The sequence below is a fragment of the Protopterus annectens genome, chromosome 7.part0 (genome assembly GCF_019279795.1).
Source record: "Protopterus annectens isolate FY-2018-M chromosome 7.part0, PAN1.0, whole genome shotgun sequence".
In the NCBI taxonomy this organism is placed as follows: domain Eukaryota; kingdom Metazoa; phylum Chordata; order Ceratodontiformes; family Protopteridae; genus Protopterus; species Protopterus annectens.
This window is the reverse complement of record NC_056739.1, coordinates 320,644,954-320,662,160: the sequence shown is the minus strand read 5'-3', so window position 1 is coordinate 320,662,160 and position 17,207 is coordinate 320,644,954. Positions and strand designations below refer to the sequence as shown.

At 43.6% G+C, this 17,207-nt stretch overlaps 1 protein-coding gene across 4 annotated transcripts in view; it reads left to right on the top strand.

Moving 5' to 3' along the window:
* The window catches only part of AMPD2 (adenosine monophosphate deaminase 2), an 855,139-nt gene that overhangs the window by 746,364 nt on the left and 91,568 nt on the right, over nucleotides 1-17,207 (top strand). For all 4 annotated transcript variants that reach the window (XM_044076870.1, XM_044076869.1, XM_044076868.1 and 1 more), the window contains one exon: nucleotides 10,720-10,846. In XM_044076870.1, the coding sequence (XP_043932805.1) occupies nucleotides 10,720-10,846 (127 nt within the window). The remainder of the gene's footprint in view (nucleotides 1-10,719; nucleotides 10,847-17,207) is intronic.

The window sequence follows — 17,207 nt, the reverse complement described above, 5'->3', positions numbered from 1 at the left end:
TTTAAATTAGAAGGATTGGCATCTCTGTGCACTTAGTTTACTCTGATTTTGGTTTGTTTTTTCTGTGGTGATGTCGAAGGAACATAGGCCTTCGGGTTTTAAAAAATGTACCAAGTGTGGGTACAAGATGTCAATTACGGATGATCACTCCCTATGTGTTTATTGCTTAGGCCCTAAACACCTTCAAGAGTCGTGCAGTGTATGCCACGCTTTTTCTTCTCGTGTCCTCCAAGAGAGGAAAAACAAATTGATATTGAAGGGGCTTATCACCCCCACTTTTGAGGAGGCTTTATCTTCTTCCCCCTCTCCTTCCAGGAAGAAGTCGTCTTCGGCTCCGACCAGTCCGTCGGAGCCGACAGCAAAGAAATCAAGGCAGGCTTCTCCGTCGGCTCCACGGACTTCGAAGCCGAGGTCGGAACGGTCTGCCTCGATGCCTCCAGCCTCGACTCCTCTGTCTTCGGAGCCGAGCGCTTGAGCATCGAGAGGCGGGTCACCTTCTCCGGCTCCATTGGTTTCGGAGCCGAGAAAGTTCGCTCGCTCAGACTCTTCTACCTCGGCGTGGAAGTCCCCGTCGGCTCCGAGGGAAATTGCTGTACTGGTGGAATCTCCCTCTGCGCCGATATTACTTGAGACTATTCGGAGCCGGTTCCCCAGTCTTTCGGAACCGGCGGAGAAGTCAACTCTGACCCGATCGGTCTCTTCTCGGTCTTCGAGGATGTCCGATTCGGATATAGACAGGGTACTTCAAAAGCTGTTCCAGTCTCCAGTTTTTCAAAAGTTAGTCTCGGCTCCAGCCCAGTCGGCTCCGGAGCCGATTGTCCACCCTGTTGTATTGGTTCCTCCTCCAACAGCCTCGGCACCGTTGGAGCCGGTGCTGGTGGAGACGGTAGAGGTTCTCGGGTCGGCTCCGACCCTTATTCCAACCCCGACCTTCGGGTCGGAGTTCGGTACATGGACCTCCTCGGTCTGCCCCGGAGGTGACTCTTCGGGTCCGATGCTTTAGGTTCTGAGCCTCCCTCTCGGTGTGTCGGCTGCGGGAGTGCCGTCTACTGTTGTGGCCTCGGGGATCGGACCTTCCCAGGAATCGGGGGGGGCGGGGTCCGGCCTTCAGGGCCATGAGGAGTGCTTTGGCCAAATCTTCCTTGGCTACCTCCACCGTCTCTGCTGCACCTTCCCTTGGCTCGGAGACTAGTTCCTTTGTTGTCCCCCTGTCTCAAGACAGTGGAGCCCTGGGGCCTGAGGTCACCCCCATTGGGGATTCCTCCCTTCCTGGGGGTCCTTCCGAGGCTTCTTCGGAAGAACCTCCCAGGAAGAGACAGTGCAAGAGGAAGCACGTCGACTCGCCTGATGAGTCTCTCACCTCGGACACCGACCTCGATGATGCGGAGGGGTCCCCCAAGTCATCCTCGGATGATGTCTCCTTTGTGGACATCTTGGAAATCCTCAAGCAACGAGGCGACTGGCAGTCCAAACCCCCTTCCGCTGAGGAGTCTGTATTCCTCAAGGCCTTCGGGGCTCAGCCTTCTGCCTCCTGGGTGTCTCCGCCCTTCGACGAGCTCCTGGATTTGATCTCTCGAAGGGCGTGGGAACACCCGGATTCTGTGGAACCGGTGCCAGCTCGCCCGAGTAAATTTCTGTCAGCCCCCCCTGAAAAGGACTTCTTATCTAAAGGTGTGGCCATAGTCCAGGAGTATGGATTGGTACGGGAAGCGCACCCTTACTTCAGCGGCCTTTACTTAAGGTCTCTGAATTACCTGACGCACTTCACCAGACTTCAGAGGGATCTGGTCAAGGAACTTTCAGATACCCTCTCTGGTAACCTACCTGAGCAGTTGGCCCAGATGGTTAGCTCTCAGTTGACTACTCTATCATCAATATCGAACTCGTCCATGAGGCTCATTTCATATGCGGCCGAAGGGGCGAGTAGAGCGGCGGGCACAGGTGTTGCTCTACGTAGACAAGCCTGGCTCCGCCTGTGTCATTTTGCGGAGGCCTTCAAGTCTTCCTTTGCCGACGCTCCCTTTGATGGGTCCTCCTTGTTTGGACCCAAGGTAAAGGACACCTTGACCCTCTGTGAACAAGAGGGTAAGACTTTGACTGCCGTAGGGGCACGGTTTTCCACTCCCTTCTGGCCTTATCCCAAGGCTAGAAGAGGGGGGAAAATGTGGTTCCGCAAATCTCAGAAGACTTACCCCTCACAGCAGGATGATCCCCCTTCTAGAGGCAGAGGAGGGGAAAATTTTCAGGAAGACACCGTCCCAGAGGCGGCAGAGGCCCCTGCAACACTGGAGACCGCGAGTCCTTTCGTGGCTCCTCAACCTTCCAGCATCCCTGAAGGATTGCCCGACTGTGCCGCTCCAGAGCCAGTCGGGGGTCGTTTTTCGAGGCACCTAAAGGCCTGGGACAATATCACTTGGGACCGATGGGTGCTCCGGATCATTGCCAGAGGTTACAACATCCCCTTTTCTCAGCCCCCCCCACCATCCCGGAAAATCTCGGACCCACCACTCAGTTAACGGGATCTCGCAGCCATCGAAATTTCAAAGCTGCTTCAAAAAGGAGTCATCCAACCGGTCCCCGAAGACCAGACCGGATTAGGGACTTACTCAAGATTCTTTTTGGTGCCAAAAAAGACCGGGGACATTAGGCCCATCTTGGATCTCAGCAAACTCAACCATTCTGTCAAGAAGTCCAAGTTACGGATGGTCACCTTACAATCCATTCTCCCGCTGCTGGAGGAAGGTGTTTGGATGTGCTCCATAGATCTCAAGGACGCCTATTATCATATCCTGATAAATCAGGCGTCCAGGAGACACTTGCGCTTCAGCCTGGGAGACAGTCATTTCCAGTTTCGTGCACTGCCCTTTGGTCTCACCACAGCCCCCAGGGTGTTCACCAAATGTTTGGCGGTGGTGACTGCTCACCTGAGAAGTCTAGGATTCCAGGTGTTTCCATACCTAGACGACTGGCTCCTAACTGCCACCTCCAGGCGTCTACTCTTACAGAACCTAGCAGCCACTATATCTCTAGGCAACTCCCTAGGAATCACCTTCAATTGGGAAAAGTCTATGTTGCTGCCATCTCAACGCATACGGTTCATCGGAGTAGAGATAGACTCAAAGCAAATGCGGGTCTATCTTCCTACAGACAGGATAGAAATATTACAGTCTCAAGTCCGAGCATTGCTCCTCAAACGCCGAGCCCCAGCCAGGATGGTCCTACAACTGTTGGGTTCCATGTCGGCTACCGTTCTCCTAGTTCCCTAGCAAGATTGCATATGAGGATTCTCCAGTGGCTCCTGTCAGTCCAGTGGTCTTATCAGGATCTCCCTCAGTCACCTCATTCTGATCACGGAGACGTGCAAACAGGACCTCCTTTGGTGGCCTCTTTCCTCCAACCTGGATCAGGGGCGACCCTTTGTTCCCCCACCTCCAGTGGCCACTTTGACTACGGACGCCTCCCAGACGGGGTGGGGGGGACATTACCTGGGCAGGTCAGTCCAAGGCAAGTGGCACTCCGACGAGAGTTCCCTCCATATCAACATACTGGAAATGAGGGCGGTACTTCTATCGCTACAAGCACTACACAATTACCTCCCCCAGGGCATGATTGCCATTCAGTCCGACAACATGTCAGCAGTCTGGTACCTGAACAAGCAGGGAGGGACCAGGTCCTACCCCCTTTGCAGAGAGGCCATGAAAGTATGGGATTGGGCGATTGCAACCAACCGTTTCTTGGTAGCAACACACATTCCGGGGAGATCCAATGTGATAGCCGACAGACTGAGCAGAACTATTTTCTCCCCGCACAAGTGGTCTCTGAATGACAGAGTGGCAACTCAGATCTTCAGAAGATGGGGAAATCCTTGTTGCGACCTCTTCGCAACTCCTTTCAACACGAAATGTCAACAGTTCTTCTCTCTCACCCCAGTTCCGGGGGAGTTTCCCAAGTACGCCCTAGTTCAAGCTTGGCCCACCGGCCTACTGTACACCTTTCCACCGGTTCCCCTTCTTCCCAGGGTGATCCAGAAGGCGATTCACTTGCAGAGCAAGATGATCCTAGTTGCCCCATACTGGCCTTGTCAAGTTTGGCTGCCCTTTCTTCGGAAATATGCACTGGACGGTCCATGGTTCCTGGACCAGATTCCAGACCTCTTGATCCACCAGTCGGGACAGCTTCATCAGTCCCTTCACTCGTTAAGGTTAACAGCTTGGCTCCTCCATGTTTTGGATTCGGAAGTCATACATATCTTGTCCTCGGCCCACAAGACTTCGACTAAAAAAATGTATAACAGCAAATGGAAGAGATTCGCTATTTGGGCCCAACTCCGGGGATTAGATCCCATTACTGCCCCGGTGTCAGAAGTTTTGAAGTTTTTAGCTTCTTTGTTCAATCAAGGTTCTTCGGTCTCTACCATCAAGGTTCAATTGGCAGCTATTTCTAATTTTCATGAAAGTATAGACCCACCTTTGATGAGCAATAAGTTGTGTAAAGCCTTCATGAAAGGTGCTGGGCTGCTACGACCTCCGATTTCTCATCCCGCTCCACCGTGGGATCTTAATTTCATATTAGGTGCTTTGACCTCTTCCCCCTTCGAACCGGCAGCAACTTGTGACTTGAAATTTCTTTCTTGGAAGACTGCTTTTTTGGTGGCAATTACATCAGCCAGAAGAGTTTCGGAACTACAAGCACTATGTGTCAAACCGCCGTACCTGGTTTTTCACAAGGATAGAGTATCCCTCAGGCCTAATCCATCCTTTGTTCCCAAAGTTTGTTCTAGTTTTTGTCCAACAGTCATTGGAACTTCCAGTTTTCTTCCCAAACTACTCAGACAGAGCGGAATACATCTTCCACTCGGATGTTCACAGGCAATTGCGTTTCTATTTAGCTAGGACGCACCAAACACGGAAAACAGATCAGTTGTTTGTGTCCTTTTCGGACAATAAATTGGGCAAAGCCGTCACAAAGGTCACTATTGCCAAGTGGATCAGAGACTGTATCAGTCATACTTACCTTTTTTTTCTAATAAAGAGCTTACAACCACTGTGAAGGCTCATTCTACAAGGGCTATGGCTACTTCGACAGCCTTTCATTCTAAGCTTGCCATTAGTGACATTTGTGCTGCGGCTACCTGGTCTTCTCCTCACACCTTCATTTCTCATTACAAATTGGACGTGGCATCTCGGGGGCGAGCTTCCTTCAGTTCCACACTTCTCAGGAGTGTTTTCCAGTGAGCCACCCAGGAATCAGGTGCTAGGGACGCTGTCCCATCAGTACAGAATGTAGGCGAGATAGGATCACATAACATCTTTTAGTTATGTACTTACCATAACTTTAGATGTTTGGGTTCCATCTCGCCTACATTCCTAATAACCCACCCTCCTTCCCCCTGCCTTGGAGATCAGAAGAGACCGGACGGTTCAGTTTAGCCGTTTCATCTTGAAACACCTGGCAATGTTATATCAACAGTCTATGTGTGTGTGCATGTGTGCGGACAAACAAGATCTGGGGAAGCAGTAGTGGTGCATCCTGGGATGTAGAATAGCTCAGCCAATTAGAGACTTCGCTCTATAGTATAGCGTGCCGAGTCGGAGCCGAGGATCGGCTCCGAACCCATCAGTACAGAATGTAGGCGAGATGGATCCCAAACATCTAAAGTTATGGTAAGTACATAACTAAAAGTTTATCATGATAAAATTAATTAGTTTTGGAAAATTCCATTTATGGTACTCTAGTAACAAACTCCTATGTTCAATGATTAGTAAAATATTAAAAACTTTTTTTTAGCCCTTCTGACATCAAGATAATAAAGTATTCTAAGATTGCTTGTAGCATTCGTTTTTTATGGGCAATGCCAGAACTCTAAACAATAAATTTGTTGACTTGTGTAGTGTTTTTACAAGTTGCTAAGTTGCTATCATGTTAGTGTCACTAGTGATACAAATAGTAACATGATTTTAGCGTCAATATTAGTAACATTGGTCATTTATAAAGATGTTACTGGCTAACTCATTTATGCCTGCCTGCAGTCAGGAATGTCTGGTCATGAATGCCTATAGCTGTGAGTCAAAGGAACATTTAATGTGAGAAAAATCTTTTCAAAAGAAGAAAATATATTTTTTCATTTGTTCAGCTGAAGACATTTCCTCACATTTAATCTACTAAATCATAGAATAGAATTCTGCAAATTCAATATCTCAGTTAAGTTGTAGCAAAACAAAAGTGATACAGTGATATATGTGGTCTGCCTTTCAAGCCCTGTTGGCATGAAAGGGACAGCTCAATCCAGAGCTAGAGGTGTGATTATTGGTGTGAAAGGGACAGCTCAATCCAGAGCTAGAGGTGTGATTAACACCACATCATGATCAGCTCATTTTTACATCCAGTTTTCATTCAGCCAGTTTCATGTCCATTATTCACTCTTCATTCCTACCCATCCACACATTACAGTTTCTCTGCCATTTTCTAGCAAGGAATAGTTAGTCTCAGATCCCATTTATTTGCCTTATTGATGAGCCAGACATAGGACTAGTTATTTTTTTAACTGCTGAAATTTCTTCTGCATAGTCATGTGTTTGAATACCTGCAAAAGATTTAGCATTTACAAAGACCACCATCTTGTCCTGTTATGGAAGTGAGACTAGCAAAGAAGTTTTCCTTATACTTTACTGGGGTGTGGAGGTGAGACTAGCAAGTCTGTGATCCACACACCGGAATGTGGCTGACTCCTTTATCATCCAAATCACTGAATCCCAGTTATACAAATATGTCTGTGAACCTAAAACACAGCATTTTTCTGTACATGGCTGTGTAGGAAAAACCAAAGACTGGTTCACTGAATGTGGTTTTCAGAAAACCATATTCTCATAAATGGGAATCAGTGATCAAGCACCTGCCACGTTTCCCTTAGATCGACTGTAGTACAAGTGAACCAGCATCAACAGCCTTCAGTTATATAAGGAGATCCAGTTAATTTCTGACAGTGGTTCATAAAATACCACTAAAATTATTCTACTTCCACCAGGAGGACTTTTTTTTTAATTGTGTGCCTTATTTTCCTAAATATCATTTGAGTTCCTTCTCTCATGTTACTTTCTCATGTCTGCCTATGTGTAACTGCCTTATCCTTCCTTGCTGGCATACCTTGTTACTTCATTGTAAATGCAGAGGTGAACAACTTAGTATTTTCCCTGCTCTGTAACATTCTGTTTATAGTAATGCCATGCATCGTTTTTTCATCCTGTGATCTACAGTGCATCTGAATAATTTCACTTTTTTTTTTTTTTTTTTTTTTTTTACATCCTCATTGCTTACCTTCCAGATATCCATCTGCCACTTCTCCATTTATAGGTTCATAGGTTGGTACTAGGCTAACGGCCCTAGGGCCTATACAAGCCTAGGCATAACAATTCCCTGGCTATTTCTTCCCACAGTATTTATTTCCCTGGACCCCTGTCTAGCAGGGCGACTGACGTGATCCCCGGGATGAATTTCCTATCTCCCATCCAATCCTCAAGGTTCCTTTTGAAGAGGACCAAAGAGGCGCTCTGCTTGACATCTATGGGCAGTCTATTCCAGAGTCTGGAGAGTCTCTGGATCAGGAACCTATCCCTCCAGCATGTTTTGTTCATTGTGATGACAAGATTTAGATATCTGGAGTGTGGGATTTCTTTGTGTACATGTCCAACAGCTCTGGGTTTGACATGGCCTTGTATGTTAAGCAGAGATCGCCTCCGAGTAGACAATATGCGACAGAGTATAGGTGGAGTTTTTTTTTAGACGGTCAGCATAGGGCATCTGCTTTAGGCCTGTGATTCTTTTAGTGAGGTATTTCTGCATCCTTTCCAGTTGTTGCAGATGTCTTGAGAGGTACATACCAAACTGGGCATTGTATTCTATAATGGGTCTAATGAGGGATGAGTACAGTGGGGAGAATGTCCTCCTTTTTTTCTGGATGAAAAGCCCTTATTGATGAGGTGTGCCACATAGAAGGATTTCCTGACTGTTGTGGCGATGTGGTTATCGAAGGTGAGACCTGTGTCCCTAGGTCTCTTATCACCCTTTCAGCATTTAGTGTACTGCCACCTATGTGGTAATTCATGGGTACATGTTTTTTCCCCAAAGGGGATAACTATACATTTCTTGGCATTGAGCTTGAGCTGATGGCTCTGGCACCAAGCATCTGTTTCTTTAAGGCCTTTTTGTTGAATATCCACATAATTTGGGGATTCATTAATGGCTCCCAGTTTACAGTCATCTGTGAACTTTGTTAGCCAGAGTCCCTTAGTGTTTGCCTGTACTTCAGAGAAGTAGATGCCAAACAAGAGCGGTCCCAGGACTGAACCCTGAGGTACTCCACTTGTCACTTGTCTGAAGCTGGATTTGGAGTCTGCTACTTTTACAGTATGAGTTCTGTCAGTAAGCCAGTTGGCAACCCATCGAGTGACATAGGGATTAATGCCCAGCTTAGTAAGTTTATTTGATTCCAGAGTGGGGGATGGTGTCGAAGGCCTTGGTGAGGTCCAGATAGGCTGTGTGGACCCACCTTACCCTTGTCCACGGCTCTTTACCCTTAACATTTGTGTTTACAGTACTTCTCTCCCCCCCCAGGGCTGCAACCTAATTAGCTTTAGTTGGTTGGGGATGGGAAATGTGCAGGAACCTCCAGGACATCCTTTATAGTGTCATGTACACAGGAGAATTTTTTGGAATGCCCGGACTAGGAACAACTACTGACATTACACATATTACTGCACTTAACATCAGTAAGCTCCATCCTCACCCTCTAATGGCAGATTCTTGACAGCAGTATGCCTTCCAGTCACAGCAAGCACCCTATCACTGTGGAAGTGCCTAAATATAGATTTTCTTCTCTTCCTTCCAAAGTGGGCAAGATGGCGAAATGCTTCCCCATACCACCTCACCCCTCATCACCTTCTCCAGTGACCAAGCCACTAATCAGTTTCAGGTTGTCTTGGTCACATTCTGGGCTCCATCACATCACAAAGTTGGAGTGTATCTAAATATTCATCCTCCTCACATTTTTGTATTGGTGGCTGGCTGCTGGGGAGATGAGCTGTTTTTTTTTCCCCCACATTAACATGGGTGACTCTGTTAATGTATGCAAAGCAGATTCCCCAAAATGCACACTGTAAGGATATATATATATTTTTTTACATGGTTGCAATATCTAGGTTTACCCCCACATCCCCCTTACTCTTGTATACCTATTCCAAAATAAACTAAACTCAAGAAAAAGGTTAACACTTTCCCTTTTCTTAGACTGGCAGTTTTAGAAGAAAAAAAAAAACCTTTGTGGAATTGCATGTAATCCGTACATGATGGCGGTCATTAGTACTTTGATAGTAAAACGAGTCAGTATTGTCAGCCACAGTATACCATTTCACAGCAAGTTTGAGTATTCCTGTTCTGTCAGTCCTCAGTTCTTAGTGAAACATATGTTTTTTCCTGTATTGCCTAATCCTGTTTTTTGACACTTCCTAACAGTACTTAAGAAATTGTTACTCACACTGATATTTGATATTTGATTGTAACTCGCTAGTGACTACCTTACATCTCCTATAGCATGTACCTCACCTGCACTGGTCAAGACTTGATATATTCTGTGTTCTTGCCGATGGATCTTACCAGTGCCTTCACTCTACCTGCTGTGTTGGATTCCTTTAGAGCATCTTTTAATTCACTCCACCTACTCACTCTGGATATGGTCGTCTTCCTTTTAAGTTCATAGGTAAATACTAGGCAATCAGTATTCAGACTATTACAAAGTTAGCCAATCACCAGTGAGTGACCAAAGGTGAGAATCAAACCCTGTACTTGGCAACTGTGAGGTAAATACCTTGGCCATTGTGCCAAACCCTTAACCCTTTTCATTGCTGGTTGGTAGTTTGCCTCTTTGTCTGTCCAGTGATCCTGCTTCTATGCAGTACATTTTTTCATTTCTGTACATCACAATCACCCATTAGGGATTCTCAGCTTCCCTCTATACACTTAGGCCAACATCTCACTGTTCCTTGATTTCATGTGGCTGTACAGAATGGATATTGTCATCCTACTGTGTAAAATGGACAGGGGACTGTGCAGCTGCCTCATTTAGGAAGTGTATTGTGCTACTACCTGTACTATATGGTAGGGCATTCTGTTATCTGGGCAGAGCACTTAGTTATGGTATCATTGGGACTGAACACTGAATTGAACAGTAGATCATACTTCTGTGAGAACTGGCACAGGATCATCCAGCTGGATTGAATGGACGGTGAATAATGATACTGGTTGGACTGAGCAATGGGTCACACTTTTAGATGTAGATATTGTGTGGAGTGCATAGCAGATCATGCTGCTGTGAGAAATGGAGATCATTTCATTCAGCCACAGTAAATAGTCAGTGTGGCTTATACTGCTGTCTGGTAAAGAGAAGATGCTACCATAGTTAGGGTTGAACTTTAGACTGCTACATCACTATTTGGCATGCTAATCCTAGTGTATTAGTTGCAGTTTCAAATTCGTATACATTTTCTGTACTACAAGTACCATTCTTTTGACGATATATACACTTTGTAAGTGCTTTGTATGTCATGCTTGCTTTGCAGTAAAATCAACCTTGTAGCTTAGAAGTTGTAGGCTTGTTTTCTCTTAAGCTGTAAAAAATTATACTTCTTTCATTGATTTTGTGCTACATTTTTGTTTCTCTTTCTGTAGTGATGTTTACCGCTCCAAGAATCAGCTGTCAGATTTCCAGGAAATGTTGGAGAACATTTTCATGCCATTGTTTGAAGTGACAGTTAACCCTCGCAGTCATCCAGAACTCTACCTCTTTCTTCAGCACGTAAGTAATATTAACTCTTAACAGACTTTGTAGAATAAATCGGTCTATAAAAATGAGGGTGCCAGTCTTTGCAATGCAAGTCAGGTGATGGCAAATAAGTCTGTACGAATACACAAGGTAAAGGCGGTTTGATTCTCTTTTGAGGGAAATTTGCTAGGCTCAAAATAGCCCACAAGGGCAGCTAGCCTAGTGCTTACTTACCAATTTGGACTACCTGGTAGAGAACACTATAGGTAGAGCATCTAATCTTGAAATAACTGTTTTATATAAGCCAAGTTCAACTATGGTGCCTTTAAACTGAACCCCGAAGTCTTGCAAGTGTCATTGGAAAAGTTACAAGACGATAACTTGATTCAGAAAAAGTTAAACTCTGACAATTGTATTGGCAGCCTAAGCTTTGTTTTACTTGGAAGAGGGCATGTGGGAATGCTATATTCTAGATTTCACTTTCCTCATTCAGTGGAATGTACTGTTGTACATTACATGCATATTACCCGCCAAATAATCTCTGTGAGCTCATTCAGGATCAGCAATACAGCTCCCCCTTCCACTTCCAGCTGCTTGACAGGCTATATGTTCCCATTTTGGAATATTTTTTCTTTTGAAAGTTAGAATTATGTAATTAATTTCCCTATGCTCAAAAGTATGTGGCTTTGGAGAGTTTTGGATACTGGTACTGATGCGCACATTTTACTTTTTTCACCATGATGGTGTAGTAGAGCCCTGATGATGGAAATGAGACAGCTTGTAAGGTATAGTCCTGGTCATGTCACCCTTGACTTCATAGTTATAACATTTTGTAGGGGAAGTGCAGATTCTAACTTTGTTATGCTGTTTTGTTTTAAAAAGTAGTCATATAAGATTGCCTGCAGAAGTGATGCTTTTGTTTGTACATCTGATGTGGTGAGCACCTAACACTTCCATAATTTCCACAGTCATGCTGCATGTCTCCAGCATCTTCATATGTCACGAGGCTGGTGATACATGATAATGATAGAAACATCATATATCATGAGGCTGGTGTGTGTGGGTGCTGACAACCTGGTATGTGCTTACTGTACGTTTTCATGAGAGAGTATTCTCCAGATTTGTTAAGTATTTACACCTGTCATATGTAGAGTCAGTGTGTGGTAGAACTGGCTGGCAGTAGGCGTGAGGCAGTTTGGGCACTGCCTCAGTGTTCCTAGTGATAAGAGGGTTGGCAGCGGATTATGTAAGGGCAGATGTGGTCTCGTGGTTTTCAGGATCTGGTATACAGTTAGCTTACCTTATATGCTAATAAGCTTGGATTTTTTGTGAGGTTAACTGTGTTCTTAACATTATCCTACCCTAAGGTACTAATAAGGTAGTTTTTATGAGTTTTAACCATTCACCTAGTACTGGTGTTACTAATAGTTTAGGATTTATAGAGGTTTATCTTTTTTACTTGGACCCAACTTGTCCCAGCAAGGTTTCATCATGTGCACTGATGAGAAGAGTTTTTGATAAACTTAAAAAAGCACAAGGCAATTTGTATGTGCAGCTTTGAAGCTGAGGTTTCATCTTAGTTCTGCGAGATATCCCTTTGATATGCTATAGTAAAGACTAAGCAACCATTCAGTTTTGAGTGGGGATCAAGGTCGAGCATAAAGAGGGCTAGTTTGGGGACCGCAGATGCTATGGCTAAATTTTAAAAGCAACTAGTGATTATAAAGTGCACTGCTGCTGTGTGCTGCATGTCTCTGAGCAACCCAACCAACTGGAGTACAATGGCAAGCAAAACAGAACAGCATAAAGCAACAGAAACTTGGTGTCTAATCAGAAAAACACTTATTTCAATGCCTGTCATGACTTTATGCCCATAACATCAACAGTTCACCTTATCTCACAAGGGAAACAAGGTCAGACTGTTGTGTTCCAAATGAGCAGAAACTACTGCCACACTAAGCCGTGTAACAAATTAGCAAACTTAAGAAAAATTTGCATTAGATAATAAATGATTTACAAAGATTATTTTTATGATCTTGTAAGATCTAGTTTCAGGTGAAGGCTGGTAAAGCATTTATCAATAGACAATAGCGCTGTTCCTTTGCTCTGAGCAGCCTGAGCAAACAGAGCTGAATGACATCCAGAACAGTACAATGTACACTGGATATAAAAAGTGTACACACCCCTGTTAAAATGCCAGGTTTTTGTGATGTAAACAAATGAGAACACAATAAATCATTTCAAAACTTTTCCTACCTTTAATGTGACCTATAACCTGTACAATTCATTTGAAAAACAAACAAATCTGTTAGGGGAAAAAATATAAAAAATAAAAACTATATACAGTACGCTGGTTGCATAAGTGTGCACACCCTTAAACTAATACTTTGTTGTGTGTGCACCCCATTAAACTAATACTTTGCTGAAGCACCTTTTGATTTAATTACAGCATTCAGTCTTCTTGGGTACACACCTGCCATCAATTAGAGACTCTGATTAACCCCAAATAAAGTTCAGCTGTCCTAGTAGGATTTTCTTGACATTTACTCAGTTGCTTGCTACAGCAAAAGCCATGGTTCGCAGAGAGCTTACAAAGCATCAAAGGTATCTCATTGTTGAAAGGTATCAATCAGAAGAAGGGTACAAAAAAATTGCCACAGCATTGGATATACCATGGAACACAGTGAAGACAGTGGGGAAAATGAGACAACAGTGACGTTGCAAAGAACTGGACTTCCCCCCAAAATTGATGGAAAGACGAGATGAAAACTGGTTAGGGAGGCTGCCAAGAGACGTACAGCAACACTGAAGGAGCTGCAGGAATTTCTGGCAAGTACTGGTTGTGTACTACATGTGACAACAATCTGCTGTATTCTCCAGATGTTTGGGCTATGGGGTAGGGTTGCAAGACAGAAGCTTTTTCTTACACGGAAAAATATCCAAGCCTGGCTAAAATTTGCAAAACAATACATAAAGTCTTCCAAAAGCAAGTGGGAAAATGTGTTATGGTCTGATGAGACCAAGGTTGAACTTTTTGGCCACAATTGCAAAAGGTACGTTTGGTGCAAAAACAACACTTTGCATCACCAAAAGAACGCCATCCCCACTGTGAAGCATGGTGGTGGCAGTGTCATGCTTTGGGGTTGCTTTTCTTCAGCTAGAACTGGGTCTTTAGTCAAGGTGGAGGGGATTATGAACAGTTCCAAATACCAGTCACTTTTGGCCAAAAACCTTCAGGCATCTACTAGAAAGCTGAGGATGAAGAGGAATTTCACCTTTCAACATGACAATGACCCCAAGCATACACCCAAACATACCTCTCAACCTCTTAGAGCAAGAAATCTGGACAAAGCCATAAATAAAAGTTTGACAAAGGCACAAAAATAGGGACAGTTTTTAAATATTGCTCTTACAAACTTAGAAAGTTGATAGAATAACCGGTTTTGCATTAACTTGGATTTTCTGAAGGGTATGAAGTTTGAAACTCAAATGTCTGTCATTATTTTCTAACATCAATCTTTAATGATTTGCCACTAATTTGCCAGAAAAAAAACACAATTTTATGAAAAATGGACCTAAAATATGAGGCAAAAATCTGGACATTCTGCGAAAATCTGTACAGTTGAGAGGTATGCACCCAAAGCAACAAAAGAATGTCTTTACCAGAAGAAAATTAAAGTTTTGGAATGGCCCAGCAAGAGCCCAGACCTAAATCCAGTAGAAAATCTGTGGGGTGACCTGAAGAGGGCTGTGCCCAATAGATGCCCTTGCAATCTGACAGATTTGGAGCACTTTTGCAAGGAAGAGTGGGCAGATATTGCCAAGTCAAGATGTTCCATGCTGATAGACTAAGACTGAATGCTGTAATTAAACCAAAAAGTGCTTCAAATTATTAGTTTAAGGGTGTGCTCACTTATGCAACCAGCGTATTGTACGTTTGGTGGTGCAACAGTAGCGTTGTCGCCTCACAGTAAGACGCTGTCCAGTTTGATATCTTCTGCGTGGAGACATGCGTGAATGGGCGTATCTTCGTTGAAGGTTGTGCGTCAGGCCTGGCAAGCCGGTACGTAAAAAAAAAAACTGCCAGTCAGTGGCGGACCGGAGTTCCGCTGTGGCGACCTCTAACCGGGAAAAGCCGAAAAGACACAAACATATTTGTTCCCCTAATAGATTTGTTTTTTTCAATTGAATTGTATAGGTTATAGGTAACATTAACGGTGGGAAAATATTTGAAATGATTTATTGTGGTCTTATTTTTTTATATCACAAAAACCTGGCATTTTAACAGGGGGTGTGTAAACATTTTATATCCACTGTAAATCTACAGCAAAATTGCTAACAGACAATTGGAAAACTGCTACTTTCAATGCCTAGTGTTACATATAACTCTGAACACCAGTGGTTTACTTTCTATCGCAAGATAAACAAGATCAGAGTGGATCACTTAAACACTAAGCAGCTTTACATATCAGCAAATTTAGGAACAAAGTATTAATAGTTGGCAAATGGTTTAGAAAGGTTCAGTTCCCTGCTCTTCTACGGATGGATTTCATGTCACAGACAGTTAAATACTGCTCGTTTGGTAGGCAGTAGTAGTACCATAGCTGAAGTTGGTTCGGTCTATTCAAATTAAGCATGGTGGCATGCAAAACAGTACAATATAACATAACTACAGAAAAAAATGATGATCTACTAGGCCAAAAACTAATTGTTTTAATGTCTGGCATGACTAGATTACCATAACACCCATGTATATTCTGTTACAAGATGATAAATGTTGTGTTTCAAACAAATAGAAAACATTGGGGCAGTAAACAATATCACAAAATCAGCACATTTATTTTATTGATTTTATTTTACATTTGTGGTCTGGGTAGATGGAACAGTTTTAGCAAACACTAAAGACAAGGGGAAAAGCAGCACAAATATCAGATACTGTTGTACACATTTTCTAAACATGTTTGAAAAACTGTATAAAGTAATAGAAAAACAAATTCATGCAGTGTGATTTGCTTGTATAAATATGCAAAAATTAAGTAGTTCAGTGGAGGAAAATAAGTTACACCTTTGACAGAGCTTTGGTATAAGTCGAGTTCTTCTTTAAGCATGGTCTTTAAAGTAGCAGCTGCAGTTACTTTTTATGCCAGTATGGCTTTTAGTGTATTTTTGAAGATAGCCACATTGCTTGTTTCACTAATTTTTGTAGTTGAGTTATTCCAGGAAGCTGGTACTACTGTGGAGAAGACCTTTTCAGTAACAGCTAATTGCAAAGCAAGTCTCCTAAGCTGCATGCTCTGAGCCTGGCGAGTGTATACTGTATGTCTTCCTTGGTAGCCTGTTCTTTGGGGGCTGAGGGACAATTCGTTTAACTGTTTACATGTTTGTGCTGAGGAGGAAGATGGACCTAACAGTGAAGGTAACAATTTGATTTGCTTTATTGTAAGACGGTGAATCTTCTCCTAGACAAGTGAAAAAGTCTAAGGATTCTGTCTTTAATGGTTTATGTAATGGCAGCACTAAGGAGTGAGAGAAGCGCAATTAAGACCAGAATGTATTCAAGTCTTGGCAGCAATACATTGATTGGCATCCAGCAAAGAGGTGGATAGATTGTGTGAGAGAAGACCTATGACAGACAGGCATGTGTGTCAAAGAAGGTAGGAGAGTGGCACTGAATAGGAAGAGATGGTGACAAATGATACGACACTCTGACGCCATGTAGAAAATGGGAAAAGGGGTGCTGGTAATGCTGATGAGTTTTAAGCTGTGTCCTGAACACTTGGTATGATGCTATTTCTTTATAGTAGGAGGGAAGAGATTCCCAGATTTTTGGGTCAAAGACATAGAAGCAGTGATTTGTGCAATGAAACTTGGTTTCTGGGGATGGGGTAAGGGAGCTGAATGGTCACGATTCCTGTGGTTTTAGGATGGGGGTTGTCACATTAGGTTAGCTGCTAAGAGGGATAATGTGTGGTTACATATTAATTTGAATAGTTGAGAGCCTAATAGGAAATTATTTGCTTGACTAGGGGGCCATTGTGATTTATAAGGATATCCAGTGATATTCAAGCTTAGGGGAGAGAGTGACAGGTAATGTAGATTTTATTGGTGATTGTACATGTGTGTAGCATTTCCCATTTAAAACAGATGTTACCAAGGGAAGGCCATACTAGAGTTGAGAGGAGGATGTGTTTACCGATGGCTGATCAGGACCCTTTGGATAGAAACTGGGACAGTTGTTGTTGTCCCACCATAGTAGTGAGCTCAGATCTTTCTTGATTTTCTCAAGATAGTGATTTTGAGAGATTGGTCTGTCCATAGACCTAGGTATTTGAAAGTGCTAGTGTTTTCTAAGGTAGTGTTATCAGATATTTCTAGCTGAGACTGAGCTTTTTGA